We start from the raw sequence: 15647 nt of genomic DNA, 5'->3' as shown, positions 1-15647 counted from the left end.
ATGGGGAAGTGATGGGCACTCAGAATCTATAGGGTGCCCAGAAGCTTTGATTTCATGCAGCTCCTGTGGATTATTCTCCCCCAAATGAAGCTTCGGCTTTAAAAGAAGAGGGAATTTGCAAAGTCAAGTGCTCCCACACCACGAAATGTCAAACCCCTGGTTATCAACGCCCCTGAGCAGAGACTCTGGCAGAGCCGATCTTTCTCTACTCATTTAGTTTGCAAACCAGTGTGGTCTCTTTTTTACCACAAGAAACTGTGAAGATCCAGCTGAGCCCCAACAGCTCCAAAACCAGGCATTTTTAGTACTAACAGAGTCAGGGCAAAATGCAGATGCTGAATTGTGTTCAGCTTCTACAGATTATATGCAACATGAGATTTTTGGAGGTGTTTTTTTGTTTGGTTTTGGGTTTGAGACAGCAAAATTTGGACGAATTTGTATACAGAAAGGAAGGTTACATCTCTGGCAAAAAGAGATACCAAATGTCAAGTCCTCACTTCTGTATCACTGAGTCATCACGACACTCAATGAAACAGTTTATTAAAAAAAGGAAAAAAAAAAAAAAAAAAAAAAGGTTTTCCTAAACCTCTTTCCTGGAAACCTGAAATATCTTAGGTGGACACTCAAAAAAAAACCCAAAATAAAAAAATCACCAAACAAACACAAACTTAAGCTGAGGCAGAACTTGCTTGGCAGATTTCATCCCAGATTAATATAACTCATTTACAAGCAACTGAAAAACACGGTCTTGTAATAGAAAGCGTTAGGCAGCTTCAACAAAAGGCATTACTGTCCGTATTGCCCATAATTAGATAGCAGTGTATAAAATGCGCTGCATGGCTGGCTTAAGATCAATTCAAATCCCATGATGTCAGAATTATTCCTCAATATCCTCCAGCACATTGCCTGCAATCTGATTACTTGAACACGAGTGCTGTCCTTCCAGCAGCTAGAGCTGGCAAGTCCCAGGAACCGGCTAGGTGAATATTAAACACCCAACAAGGATGGGGAGCAGTGAGCTGGCGTCTCCGACCCATGGCTGCCTTACTCTGAGCAGCTTTTGAGCGGTGTGGCTGAGGTCCAGTCTTAAAATCAAAATGAAGATTCATCATTTAACCAAGAGAAAAGGAGATTACCCTTTGCGCTGTTAACTGACCCTGCTCTTTTACTTACAGGCAAAGGAGACCTCGGAAGCTTTAGCATCTTCACCAGCGTGAGGAATAAATCAAAGTGGCATAAAGCTCTAATGGCTGCGGCGCAAGAGAACAGTTTTTTTCCTCATGCGAGTAGAGGCACAGAATGCTCTTGACAAAGAGTTGTATTTCTTAATTGAGTTTAATGAAATATGTAGGAACAAAGCTTCCCATCCCTAATGCAGTTCCTAAGGAGTGGGACATTGCTAACGCCACGGCTCGGCTGAAGGACAGTAAAAGTGGGCTGTGACCAAGAAGCAAACATTGTACCTGTTCAGCAGCACCTTTCCTGCTCTGTGCTATAGCTATATGGCTCTGGCTCTGCATTTATTATTTTGCGGTCAGCTCGTTAACCTACACCCACAGGGGAGTATTACCACCACCATCTTCGGGCAGTGGGAGACGGAAAGCCAAGTGTTCCTATGGGGGGCCACGAGGAGACAAAAAGGAATGCAACGGTGGGGTGTTTGCAGAAGTGTCTAGAAAATGGAAAGATTCACCAGCATTGACCTTCCTGTAAATCAAAAGAGCAGAGGATTTTGCAGGAGAAGCCCTTTCAGAAGACAGGCTGTTGCGTGGTGGGGGAAAATGAGGGAAACATACGAAGAGAAAGCGCGGCACTCAAACAGGGCTGATTATGACATGGTGTATGGCTGGAGAATAGAATTGTTTCAATACAAGTATCATTTCTCTCTATTTTCTAAGTTAAACCGATTTTCTGTTGCAGAAATCTGCAACCTGCAGATTAAAGGAGTCTTACGAAGGCGTTCACCACCAATGAACGTTGGCTCCTTGTGGAGCTGCCTTGGACCCCAGCTCTACAACACAGTCCTGCAGACGGCAGTCATATTTCCAAAAGCAAGTATAGACCATGACATCATCCTAAAGTGAAACTAGGAAGTTGAGAGGCTAAAACCTGAAAATCTTAAAAATACCCACCCTATTTGTTGTATTTTGCAAATAGGCTCAGTGATCTCCATATATAATGCCGTGTAGCTAAAGAAAATAATTTAATTTCCCATGAAATTTAGTGAACAATTTCTCAGAAGAGCCAATTTCATATATGCATACACACAAACATACAAAAAACCCTTATTAGCTTAAAGATTGGGGGATAATCCACACTTGTGGAAATCTAGGAAGTTGACTTTTTTTTAAAAACAAATAACTTTTCTAAGAATTAGTTAAAAACCTATTTTGTCAAGCACAAATAACAAAATAGTCCCAGGTCTGATTTTTCCACTTTGCACATTGTAATCTGTTACTTTATAACTGATAATTAGATGAGATACACCAGAAACAGAGATACAGCATTTCATCTCTTAATGTTGCACAAAAACAAAAAGCAGAGATTCATCATATGGTAGGAGACAGCTCTGCTATTTAAAAACTGATGCTTGTAATGTTTGACAAGTGCCAACAGCAGTTAAAAAAAAAGAAAAAGTTGATTATTTACACAGCTACCAAAAATTGTTCCCTTTTTTTTGGCACCTTTGGAAAGGAATGTGACTTATCTAAAATTGTACCCTGGTAGGTCATCCTACATTCCCAGAAGAAACCCATGTTAGCGCTGAAAGAGCCTGTGAACAGCGATGGTGAGTGTAGCCTGTACGTACGCTGCTCGCAGGTCTCTCCCAGCCAGCCGGGGAGGCAGCGGCATGTTCCCAGGACGTGGTCACAGCCAGCAGCATTCTTGCACTTGCACACCTGGTGGCAGTCAAGCCCAAAGAATCCATCTGGACAAGCTGAAAATGCAAAAGATTCATTTTTAGCAGAGTTCCTGTTTCTTTTTTGTATAAACTTTAGCTCAGAGATCTGAAAACACGGGGCGCTGCTCGTCTTTTCATGGATGCTTTGTCACACGCCGCTCTCTGACTATGCTGAAGAGCCAAAGTTGCTTCAAGGGTTAAGCCTGCACAATTCTGCTACACGCATCTCAGAAAAATGTGACCCATTTTACACAAGCAACAGATTTCTGCATAGAAAAAAACAGCTGAGAATATTGAAAAGCCATAGAACAGGAGAGAGAATGGGTCTGGATTCACACAAGCTCTTCTGTAATGGATAGAGGAAAAAAGAAGTAATTCAATACGATGCAAGACTATGGGGCCATTCCTGCCTTTTGAAATGCAAAACTTATGCTCCCATTTACTCTCTCTAAACATTTTTAACAGCGAATATAAGCCATAGCGTTGTAGTTCAGTGCTGAAATGAAAACCTGGCAAAGAGAATGAGCAGAGAAAACCAAGACAAATGAAATGTAGCAAAACAACTCCAGGGAGCTTAAGGAGCTCAGTACCTACGGACACATAGGACACATCTAGGACACGTAAGGAAGAGCAGCCCCATGGACTCAATTTACATCTGTACCAGTGTTGACAGCAGTGAAAATAAGCCATCGGTGCCTGTCAGTGGGCCACATCATACCCAAAATGCTGCATTACAAGATCATTAAGGCTGCTATGCAGAGTTACAAAAAAAGAAAAAAAAAATTAGGAATTATGTTGCCTATGTAGCCTTAATTTAACCTCTCTGTCTGCATATATATGTGTGTGTGTGTGTGTTTAGATTATATAAGTACAAGTATAATTATAATAAATCTGTAGATACACAATTGTATGTCATTCTTTCCACAGAACCCCCGAATCACTCAGTCTCGGGAGCGACAGTGCTCATTAAATAAGCAGTTATTCAATAAAACTTAGCTCTTTGTCCTCCTTGTTCAATATAAACTTATATTTAAAACCCGATCCTCACTCTTCTAGCATTAAATCAGAACGACTGGCTTCCCAATAGAGTCTTATGACGATTATCATCAAATACACTACCCAACGACCCTCCACACTAATTTCACAGCTCTCTACCGGGTCAGAATAACACCGTTCTCCATATGCACCTTCCACCCTTGGACTCTTCTGTCCCTTTTCCTGCCCTGTGTCTTCTTCATGCCCAGGCTCTTTGTCCCAGTCTACTTGTACTGCCTCTTCCACAAATGTAAATTCAGTCCTCTAGCAGAAAGCACTGCTGTCTGCTTCAGCTACAGGGGGGAAATTCCCTATCTGTAGATATAAGGCAAACCTGGACCTTCAGACAGTGACAGCCGTCGTGTAACGCTGCAACATCTGCTTTGGCTTCTCTACTCTCAGGGCTCCTGCTCAGCTTGTGACTACATGTGATTGTTTCATCTACTCAAAATCAGAAGACTGCTCTTCCCTTCATCCTGTCCAGACTGCAGCTTCTTCTTCGGCTTAAGAAAGATTTCAGTCTTACACCACTTTCCAAGTACGTGCTGTCCCAGAAAAACAGAAAAGTGCCTCATACCGATATAAAACTGTACCGCATCCGTCAGCCTCTGTTCAGTTCGTACTGGGGAGAGAGCTGTTATCAAGTTGTAAGGAAGAGATATCAGCATGTGGTTTCAATCTTCATGCCCTTGTTTATTATGCTTCGGTAGCGTGTATGGCACAGCATACAAGAAAGGACTTCTACTTAACCCTAGGTGACTTCAAAGGCTGACAAAGTTTTTCTTTGTTTAATGCAGGGACTACACAGTGTTGTCAGCTATTCCTAGATATGCAGAGTATTTATTTTTCCCTTTTATCTTATTAAAACAGAAATCTTGCTGGGCTATCTTATGATAATGAATAACTGCTGAAATTCCAAGAGAGAAGCCCAGTCAGTCTGTCCTGCGGTAGCGCTGATTTAGACAGCAGTTCAAATGCAAACTTTGAGTGCTGCACTTCACGAGGGCTATATGTTGCTGTTATTCATGCATCAGTTAATGAACATACTGTAGGAAAAGTCCAAGACTCCTGCTGCCTCCAATTTGTGGAATAATTGTGTGGCATTTTGGGATATTCGGTCAGATTAAGCAGCGAACTGGATAATTCTTCTGTTGGCCTGATCCCGTAACTGGACACATGCCTTGAGTCATACAACACATACCAGAGCAGCGGGGAACAAAATTAAACAGAATTACGGTGCAGTGAAAACAATCGCAACCTTCAAAGCGGGAGCAGCAGATGCTCAGCACTTCACAGAATGAAACCAATTATAACAATTGCCTTCCCACCAAACAGGAGCAGAGCAATCCCAGTGCAGAGCAGGGTGACCCGGCTCGCTCGGCGTGGCACGGCACGCTTGTGACAGAGCTATGAGCACGGCCGGTGAACGCAGGCACACTTTGATTCCTTTTGGGTTGGCTGGGTGGGCAGTTGGGCTGCCTGACATCAGAAGCCCGTGGCCCAGGCTTCCTGCATGTCAGATGTTAACATTTCTTTGAAGACAGCATTGATATATTTAGCTGTTTATTACAAGAAAGATTGGGTTTGGGGTCGGGGTTTTTTTGGTTGGTTGGTTGGGTCGGGTTTTTTGTATTTGCCTGCTTAGCTGTAAGCACATTAAAACCAAAGCCCTGCAGCAGTGGGTGATCACAACAGGCATGTTTTCTGGAGAAAATGCTACTCACATTATCTATGCTTTAACAGGATAGAGAACGGACTTAGAAAGCCATCTTTTGCTATGATCGCTGCCTTTGCACAGTCCAGGAATGCAGAGGCATTAATTGCTGCTTCAGTTCAGGAACAGCCAGAAGCCCACATGTGCCTGAGGTACCTTCTCCCCAGGCACGTAACATTGTTCTCTCAGATAGGAAAGATATTTAGAGGCATTGCTAGTAGCATCACTCTCAAGGAACCCCAGAAAATGATTCGTTTTCCTTTGGTAATGCTAGACCTTGTGAAGAACCACACAGTGTTTCTTCAAGTGTTCTAGTTGTATCACTTGCTGCTTTCAAGAAAATGCAAAGGAAGCCTTTCCTAGGTTGTTCAGATATCCTGCAAACATTTCTTAGTAGATTACTTTGTTTCCGGGTTTATCTGCAAGCGTTAGCTACTTTGGAACTGAAACAGTTCTGCTCCTTTTGCAGCTGTTTTGAAAGAGTTACAAGATTCACAAGGTTCATTTCTTTCCAATGGACTGAGCAGAGCTGAAAGATGGAGCGGGCATGTACCACCTTTAGAATTGTTTAATTTTCTTTCAGAAAGTGGCTCGATAGCTTTATTCATACCTATTGTTATTATATGTGATCACACCACTACTGGAGAGGCAGCAGGACGACTGAATGATACCAGGTGGAGATGAAGTACAGCTGATTGAAGCCGACGCGGAGCAGAGCAGAACTGAGACGCTGATGGACAGACGAAACTACTTTGAAGAGTGTGAGGTCTCTCGGCAGCATCCTGTGGCTGAGGGCACAGAAGTTCAGGCAACCCCTGAAAAATTCACAGCAAGGTCTCACGAAACGGCAACCTGGAGCAACAGTATCTCCTGCTACTGCTTAGGCTTGGAAACTGTCGTGTGCTGGTGGATGATGATGTGGCTTTGGTTGTGGTTGTTATCTGTACTACTGACAGGCGATATATGTATGTACATACTAATCTGCAGTGAATATTGCAAATATCTTCTGAGCCACCACACTGTCCCCACTCTTCATGCTCTTCAGAGAACACTGAATCACATACAAGGTCTTGGGTCATACCTCCAAAATACTCGAGTCCAGGGAACTGAAAGGTTTGCCTTGATTCAGTTAAAATTGAAATATGACCGAAGCATCGCCCCTGCCTCAAACACGATGGCACGTTCAAGCATGACAGTGCTTTTCTGTTAGGTTGACTGTCTCGCCAGGGGATGAACACTGGTTACTGGTCAGGATGCTGCAGCACGTCAGCTGGTAACATGACTGCTCAAACTGACAAATACAGGCTTGCTTGACCAAAGTGCCATAAATCCTCCAACGGCTTTCTACAGTTGCTAGTGCGCATCCACAGAGGCAGAGTAAGCTGGATAAGCCTGGTTAACTTCACCATAAAGAGAGATACTACAAAAGCCCAATGCTGAGACTTAGCAAGGGCTAAGATTACATTAACAATGCTAATAAATAATAAGAAGAGATTATGGAAACTACTACTTCACACTGAAGGTAGTAAATTAAGGAAAAGGAACAGCAGTACTTTGTTCCCACCTGAAAAAAGAAAACCAATTCCAAAAATCCCAAAGGCAAATTCTGGGACTTCTGTGATTTCAGCTTGAATCTGGATCCCATGCTGCCACAATGCAAAATACCAGAAGCAACAACCGCAGGCTCAAACATGCTTATTGCGCAGGGGTGAGATTAATATTAATTATTAATATTAATCAATATTAGGTTTCATAAGGTGCTGTCTTCTCCTAGGACTTTGAACTTAGAAGGCTGCAAAAGCTTCAGTTTCAACATTTCTGTGATGATGGAAAAGTCCTTCCCAGCACTGGGATGAAGCATTAGCAGTATGCGAGAAGTCCAAGGCAATTCAGCCGCGCCAGGTCTCAATCTTTACGTTCTTGTCTGCAAGGCGCAAAGCTTGGCTGACGTGGGTGGATTGCCAAGAGGACGGCAAAAAGCACATCGTTGCCAGAAGGAAACCCTGCCAGTCTCCGAGTCACTAAAAACAGAAGTGTTACAGCTCCTCAGAGAAAAGGTGCCAAGAAGGTTCTACCAAGGGCAAACCACCCACACGTTTTCCTCCTTCTTCATCTTTTGGAAACAGCCAAACCATTCTGGCTGAAACTTTCTACGTGAAAAGGTAACAGAGGTCAGCTCAGAGGAAACACTCTGCCTGCTTGAGAGAAAACATGCAGAAAACAGGGTCTTACGAATGGTAAGCGCTAATTTCTACTCTCCCCTCCACAATCTTCTTTCAGGAATTTAGAGAGATAAAAATGTCCAACATGACGGATTTGGAAGCTGACACTTGTATTTTTTTTTCCAATAGACGTCACCCAGGCTTCTCCATATTTCTCACACCTACTTTGGCAAAGGATATTTAGCCTCTTTGTCCCCATTTTGATTCCTGCTGGAATGAACAGATTTATACCACAACACAGATAACCATATAGCTTTTCCAATTACAAAAAAAAAAAAGAAAAGAAAAGATAGACTTACGAAAACAGAGTTACAGTAAATAATTTAAAAAAGAGACATAGGGGAGATACCATAAACTATGAGGCATACTTTGCAGCAGAACCCTGACAAGAGTATTTATTTTGTATAATCATTCCTGGTAAGAATGAGAGGGAAACAACGAGCAATATCTGAACTCCAGTCAGCGGGGTGCTTTCCTACATAACCAGTAAGGCTGTGGAGCATCTCCCTTCCCATCAGAGGGCAGCAGCTGCCTGCGAGTGCTGCCGCTTCCCTCTGTTGTAGCTGTAACGCTACTTTTGTAAACTGGCTGATAAAGCTGTTTTCTATGCAAAATAATTGTGACTGGTTTAATGATCATCATTTGTAGAATATTCAATCATTTACACTTAAATAACTTTCATAACGTCTGACTGACTATGTGCTGTTTCTGTTGTATTCAAGAGTGCATTTTTTATGATCTGCACAATGATGCAGCATGACAGCAGCCTCCTTAGATGATGCCACAGACTGACTCATAATAATGTGTCCGAGGAATCCAGTCCAACCTTTCTAACACCTTACCAAAGGATCAGGTAATAGGAAACGATCTGTTGGATTTATTAAAGTTAAAAATATATCTGTTCCTAAAGAGTTCCTTTGGGAAAATGCACAGATCCATGTTTTTCTCTAAAATGTTTCAGAGATGCACTAGGAACAAGCAAGTGTAAGGCAGGACAAGCATCTTTCAGCTCAGTGTGCAAATAATAGGAGTCTGCTGGAAAAGAGAGTCTTCATAAAGATGTGTTAGAGCAGGAGTCTTAAGCATGTATCTAATTTTAACCACGTTAAAACATGTGCCCAACACTAGGCACCCGGTGAAACGCTTTGCTGAGTTAGGATGGAAGCGCGCACCTCAGTATCATCTTCCAATTAAGTTCCATGGTTTAATTAGATCAGGCACTGTAAACTGTAAAACCAGCTCTCTGCATAAAAAAATAAAACCAAACCCAACCATCTGCATAAACCCAAAAGGGACCAGAGGGAGCAGCGGTACCTCTTCCACAAAAGGTTCCTGTCCAGCCCGCTGCGCAAGTACAGGCTCCGCTCACGTGGTCGCAGGCAGCTCCGTTCTGGCACTGACAGCTGTACTCGCAGCTCGGGCCAAAGCTTCCCTCGGGGCATCCTGCAGTAGAGGAATCAAAACCAGATGATGGGTTAATTCTGGAGCAGATCCAGGATCAACAGGGAATTTTTAAATACATGGGAATTCTGACTATTTGCAAAAGAAGAATCAAGGCATAATGGTAACGCCTTAAAACTGATGTGATTAAGTGTTCAGCTTGGGGTCCAGGTAAGTTGGGCTGTGTTTATTAAGGTCTATTTTAGAAAAACTCTAGGACACTGAAAGACTGAATTCTGCGCAGAAAACTAATATCATCTGGTAGTTGCAAAGCCTGTGACTTCGCACGTTCTGCTTGATGACACTTTGCGCACTGGTCTGGAGTTGCTTACGTGCACATCTCCTTGGGGACTTCATCAGTGAGGAGGGGGAAAGCCCCCAGCTTCTGAGGCCCTATCCTCTGTTTTCCTGCAAATCTTCTTTCCCCAGAAAGCTGGAGAAAATAGGAAGTGTGATGGCTTCCTTCAGAAAGCTCCAAACTGAATGCTGCATACTTTACTTTCAGGCTCTGCTTTGAAAAATTAAAGCAAAACCATTACATCTGGGGGACGGATTAACAATTACATTTCCACAGCAGTTAATGTAAGGAGTTTTAAAAGATTTGCATGGTACTCACTATCGAAGGAAAGAAAACAACACTTGAGAACGAAAATAACTTCTTCCAGGATTATAGGAAAATGAATTAAGAATAGGGCCAGTTGCCTAATTCACATTAGGTATTTTGGACAGGCTGAAATATAGAAATATACTTGGCTAAACACAATATTACAGGGCCTCTACTCATGTTTGAAGTCCTTGTGAACTCCTCTGTAAATGAGTTAGCAGATTATTGCCAGATCTCTCTTAAAAGTGTATGATTTTAGCATTTACATCAACAAAGTGATTTTCAGGCAATCTGGAAAGAATCACAGAGAACAGAAAACAATGAGGATCCTCAAAGACAACTCTACATCTGGAATAAAGGGGTGGGTTTGGTGCTGCCTATTTGGTACCATAGGTGGGCAGTGCTCGGAGCTGGTGTGAATTTGGTTGCTCCTGCAGCTTAGTGACTCTCTACTACGTGGAGCCAACCCCGTGGTCTCTTATAGAGGCTACAGGTTGGGATGGGAGACAGAAGGATAGCAAGGTACCTTAAGTATTTCTTTGCTTTCAATCACCTGTGTCAGAAAATGGGCCCTTGTTTAAATGTGGAGTTGTTTGAATGTATTTTTTGCACTTACAGGTGAAATTCAGTCCCAGGGTTGCACCGGTGCAAAATCCTATTATTTGCATCGCCTCCTATTCCCAAAGCTGCAGATCATCATGCCTCCTACACTAGTTTAATGAGTAAATACATAGAAATGCACTTGTGCCTTAAAAGCTCTATCCTGCTCAGTGTTTACTTTTCACTTGAAATTTCAGTCAGAGTCCAGAGAATCTATGCAAGGAAAATAGTATTCCAGTGCAGTAATAGGTGGGGGGCTCTCAGCTGAGCTTTCGTCAAACCTACGGCGTTTAGTCTGGGGCTGAGACTTTCAAGGTGATGGCAATGGGTCAGTAGACTTCACAAACGATTTCGCAGTCCACATCACAGAGAATCTGCCCCCTGCTCGAGCAGGCGCAGGCTGGTGTGATGCATGCTGAGATACAGCCACCCGGCCAGAGAACTGGAGCTGCCTGCAAATCCGCAAAGGGAAAGAGCCCGACCTGCCTCAAGAGGCTAGAGATGCCTCGGGAGCAGAGGAGCTCTCCAGGGATAGCACAGATCTCACATCCAAGGCAGCGTGAAAAGTTTAGGGAAGAATTATGGCTTTCATAATCTTGCACACACACACACACACACACATATATATGCATTTTTTATACATATATTTATATATATATATACACACACACAATTCAAGTGGGGTAAAAAGCAGACTGAATAAAACAGAAAACCCATAAACAGAACATTAGGGGTTGCCAGATGTTTTGTTGGTGGCAATGGCTTCACTGATTACCTTGCCAGAGAAGATGACAACCAGTTATTTGGCTACTTTCTGTCTGCAGAGATGCTGTTTTGAGAGAGGTCAAGAGCAAAAGAGAAGTGGAGCTGGAAGCTCTTTCTCTGGGAGCTGGTCTTCCCGCTAACTGCCCTTCCATTCCCTCTGTGCCAACAGCAACAAGAGCCGTAAGATCAACTTTCCAAGGTTTTTGTCTTAGGTCACCATTCCAGATTAATTGTTTTGACATTTCTGTGTGACACCACCAGTTAATTCTGCCTACATTGCTGAGCCTCTGGTAGCTACATCTGTGCTACTGTAAGATGGTTCAACTAATAGATAAAAGATTTATTTTATTTTACAACATTAGTACTACTACTACTACTAGCAGCCTAACTACGCAACTTATTGTCACAAGATGAAGTGGATACCAAATGTTTGCATGGAATCAAAAACAAATAAGCACATTAATTGGGAAAAATCAAGTTGTATTAAATATAGAGATATTGCTTCTCTCTCAAGAAGCTCCTAAGTGATGAAATGATGAAACTTGGGGAAACATATTGGGAATTACCTATATGCCCATTTTTATCCTCTTAAGGCATCTGCTGTTGACCTCTGTTTGAGACAGATTAGTGGAGGTCATGGCCCTCTGGTAAGACCATTGCGCATTTTTGTTGTTAATAAATAGAGGACCCTAAATCTTCCTGATTTTTCTTCTGTTATGTACTTGTAAAGCATTTCTACATGCCTGGCCTTAAAACAAGATTTATGAAGAAAAAGCGCAGACCTAAAACTGGATAAATAAAACCGATATGGAAACTTCTATGCCACAAGCCAAATATACATCAATCCTATCACTCACACGAGGTCTCAACATTAAAAATAGCTGTGGAGTCCAAAACTAGTCTGAAAATAACTTTTCTGGAATCCAAATTAGGGAAACTATCTAACCCTGATGAAACCCGAGAGCCCTGCGACGCGCTGGGCAGACCGGAGGCGGTACAGCCTGGAGGTCTTCTTGGAGGGAATTATCAGGAAAAATAATTTCTGGTTTTGCAAATTCCCCATGTCGACAAAGTGGCAACTTACTCGTTTCGCAGTGTTTCCCAGTGAATCCCGGCTCACAGAAGCAGGAGCCGGTGACCGGATCGCAGCTACCGTCGCTGTTATTGCAGACACACGTGTTTTCACAGCGCTGTCCCCAACGGCCACTATTGCAGGCTGCAAGGTAAAGCAGTATTTGCATTGAGAATCAACTTCGAGCTCGGCTAACGGATTATTTTACATCTAAAGGAGAGAACAGAAAAGATGCAAAATGGCTCCTTAAGATACAGGCGCTCTGGACTAGACTCTCAGCTGCAGCATGGGGCACAGATCAATGGAAATAAATACCATTTTTGCTGATTTATTTCAGCTGAAAGTAGGGGTCCATAGGCAGATATTACGCCATCCACATAAAACTAATCATTCATAGTCAATCCGTATCAATCAATCCACAGTCACAAACGCATAATTTCATGGAAATAAAATACCAGCTATTGACTTACTTAGCATAAATCTGCATAACCAGAATAGCTAATGGATAAAACAAGACAGATTTGTGAGCATCCTCCATATTTTCCTCAAAATGCTGGGAAATGCAACATGTACGCAGACAGAGAAATCTCACAATCTTTGTTAAAGCAACTTACTGCTTTCATTCTAAATATCACATAACACTGACAGGATTACGACAGTGTACCACAGCATCTCCTTCCTTTCTTGTAAGCATAAAGATGAAAGTGTCAATTAGGGCAACGGAAACCTGGTTTTGGAGTGGGGCATCTGTTTCATGCCCGGTCTGCAATAGTTGGAAAAGCTGCCTTACTGAGACATCTCTGCAAAACAACTTTTCTCATCTCTTATCCTGAACAGGAATAAAAGCTTTTCTTTGCCATGGTCTCTTAATTCTTTAGACAGCCTAGGGAGTTATGGAAAGCTATCTAAATGGCTCTACACATTACCAACTGGTTTGATTTTTAAAATATGCATATTGGTGGAAACTTCAGATTTCCCAGAGTTTTCTTCAGTACGGAGCCTGAGAAGCCAGGTCCAAAACTTACTGCTGCCAACACTGACAATTAATTTATATGATTTTATGTGTTTAAGACCAAGTTTAGAAAGCGGTTTCTATTCTGTTGGCTTTTTGCAAGAGGGATCATAACAAATCAAGCAGAAAAGATGTGAAACAGGAAAAGGAAAGAATAAAGCAGGATGGCTTAACATTTATATGGTGCTATCCAAAAAGGGCAAATCTGTACTTTTACACAGCCATCAGTATGGAGAGCGATGCTAAAGTCAACAGAATGATGCTCTGCTCTTCCAGAGAACAGAATTTCTCCCAGCATTTATATTCACAAGTTAAGAAGTGACCTTAAGACACATGACTGTACATGCCACTCACTTGTTGAATAAATCTCCCCTAAACAAAATGAAAAATTGAGAATTAATCTTGAAACTAATCTGTGCTGAAAATGAAAAACAAAACTGTCTGTCAGTCAAAATGCTGACAGGACAGATGGTATTGGGCAAAGGGATCCATAGTGTTGAAATAAGAGCTTATATCAATACTTTGCGCTTCATCAGCCATCTATTTCAATACTTTGAACCTAGATAATTAAGGATTATAACCACCCAGGCTGTGCAAACCCATAAACACACAATTTCAGAAGCAATAAGATTAGCAAAAGTATATTAAAAAACTGTAATAGACTAAGAACAAACAGAGCTGCTTCTTACGTTTGCAGTTAAGGCCCTGGGAGATACCGCGTGCCCCGTGGAGTGAGTACGCATTTGACTTACGGTGTTTGCAGTCGTGGCCAGTCCAGCCGGGGGGACACGTGCACTCTCCGGTGACGTGGTGACACTGAGCACTGCTGCTACAGCTGCATAACAGCAGGCAGTTTTGTCCATAGTAACCATCGGGGCAGGCTGAAAACAGATGAACAGACTGCAATTTCACCTAGGTAATAACTCAGGCACGGGCTGATCTTTTCAAACAAGACAGCAACAGCTTGCCTCCTAAAACATGCGTTAGCTGAAGCCAGAAATCAAAACGGCAAAATGAAAGAAACATCCGTAATTTGTATACTAGGTGTCTGGGGCCAATACCTGTAAAGCAGGAATAGCTTGAGTGACTTTCAGGTACTTCTCCTGCACATCAGGATCAATCAGAGGAGGAAAAAAGAGTGCTGAGCAAACCCTCATTGAAAGCAATGTTGTGACTAATAAGGAGAAAAAATATGCCACCACTGAGGTCTTGCACGAAGCAGCGCTGTCCCTGAGAGCCTGTCTATGCCAGCATGACAGGCGTACCCAAGCAGCCTTTAATACCCATAGGCTGGGTAAGGAGCCATGCCGCGGTAGCACGGACCAGTTGCTTGAGCATATTCCCATGGTCTCTGGTGGATCTGCAGAGACAGCGCTGATAGTACTCCTTCATCCTCACTACTATTTCATCCTGAGTTAGCTACATCAAGGAGTATTGCTACAAACGTAACCCAAGAGTGATGCCGTAGGGGCGAATTGGTCGGCACTTCTTGCCAAGCAACCAGAATTACAACGCAAGTATTATGGCTATTAACGTATTTCTAAGTATATATTGCCATAAATCAGGTCTAATGACAACATCGGCTTGGGATGCAGTTTAGCTTATCATCGGCATTTATCTGTAATCTCCCTCCAGTAAATAATGTCAAATCCAACCTCAGGAATTCCTGAAGCTGAAGGGTACTTTGTCTTGGATCAGTATGTCTAACCTAACAAGCATCTCACAAAATAGCAAGAAGGTAGAAATCAAACCATAACCTGAATTTTCAAACTGACTTTCTTTTCACGGGGAAGGCCGATGTGAGGACTTACATGCAGAGCAGGATGCCCCAGTGTAGCCAGGGGGACAGTCACAGGCTCCAGTTTCTCCGTTGCACTGTCCGCCGTTGGCGCAGGGCTCACAGGAGGACCGGCAGCCTGGTCCCCACCAGCCGGCCGGGCAATCTAGGAAAAAAAGCACATGAGATGTCCCCAGTGCCATTTTCTGTTTCAAGGCAGTTATAGATTTCTGCTGTTACCCTGAAGAATTTAAAAATATAGTAAAACTAAGCTGGATAAAGGATTGTTGTATTATCTCTATAGACCTACAGCACTGTCACAGTAAATCTTCTGAAAGAGGCAACACGCGTCTGTACTGCAGCATGCGAGAACACATCTAAAGAGAGACCCGAAGGCTCTCTTCCAACTTCTGTGGAGGTGCATCTGTTTATTGGTTTGGTTTCTGATACAGTAATGTCAGGAGTATTTGGACATATCTGAAAAATTAATTATTGCACTCAGCA

At 42.6% G+C, this 15647-nt stretch overlaps 1 protein-coding gene across 5 annotated transcripts in view; it reads right to left on the bottom strand.

The window, feature by feature from the left end:
- Positions 1-15647, bottom strand: part of LOC115347551 (multiple epidermal growth factor-like domains protein 6) — a 205572-nt gene that overhangs the window by 25973 nt on the left and 163952 nt on the right. For all 5 annotated transcript variants that reach the window (XR_003925529.1, XM_030029040.2, XM_030029043.2 and 2 more), the window contains 5 exons: positions 15178-15309; positions 14119-14247; positions 12367-12498; positions 9188-9316; positions 2810-2938 (listed from right to left, as the gene is read on the bottom strand). Coding sequence is in view for 4 of the 5 variants with exons in the window: in XM_030029040.2 (XP_029884900.1) it covers positions 2810-2938; positions 9188-9316; positions 12367-12498; positions 14119-14247; positions 15178-15309 (651 nt within the window). In the remaining variant the exon portion in view is untranslated. The remainder of the gene's footprint in view (positions 1-2809; positions 2939-9187; positions 9317-12366; positions 12499-14118; positions 14248-15177; positions 15310-15647) is intronic.

The sequence above is a fragment of the Aquila chrysaetos genome, chromosome 10 (assembly GCF_900496995.4).
Source record: "Aquila chrysaetos chrysaetos chromosome 10, bAquChr1.4, whole genome shotgun sequence".
NCBI classification, from domain to species: domain Eukaryota; kingdom Metazoa; phylum Chordata; class Aves; order Accipitriformes; family Accipitridae; genus Aquila; species Aquila chrysaetos.
The sequence above is the reverse complement of the archived record's forward strand: the minus strand, read 5'-3'. Positions and strand labels throughout refer to the sequence as shown.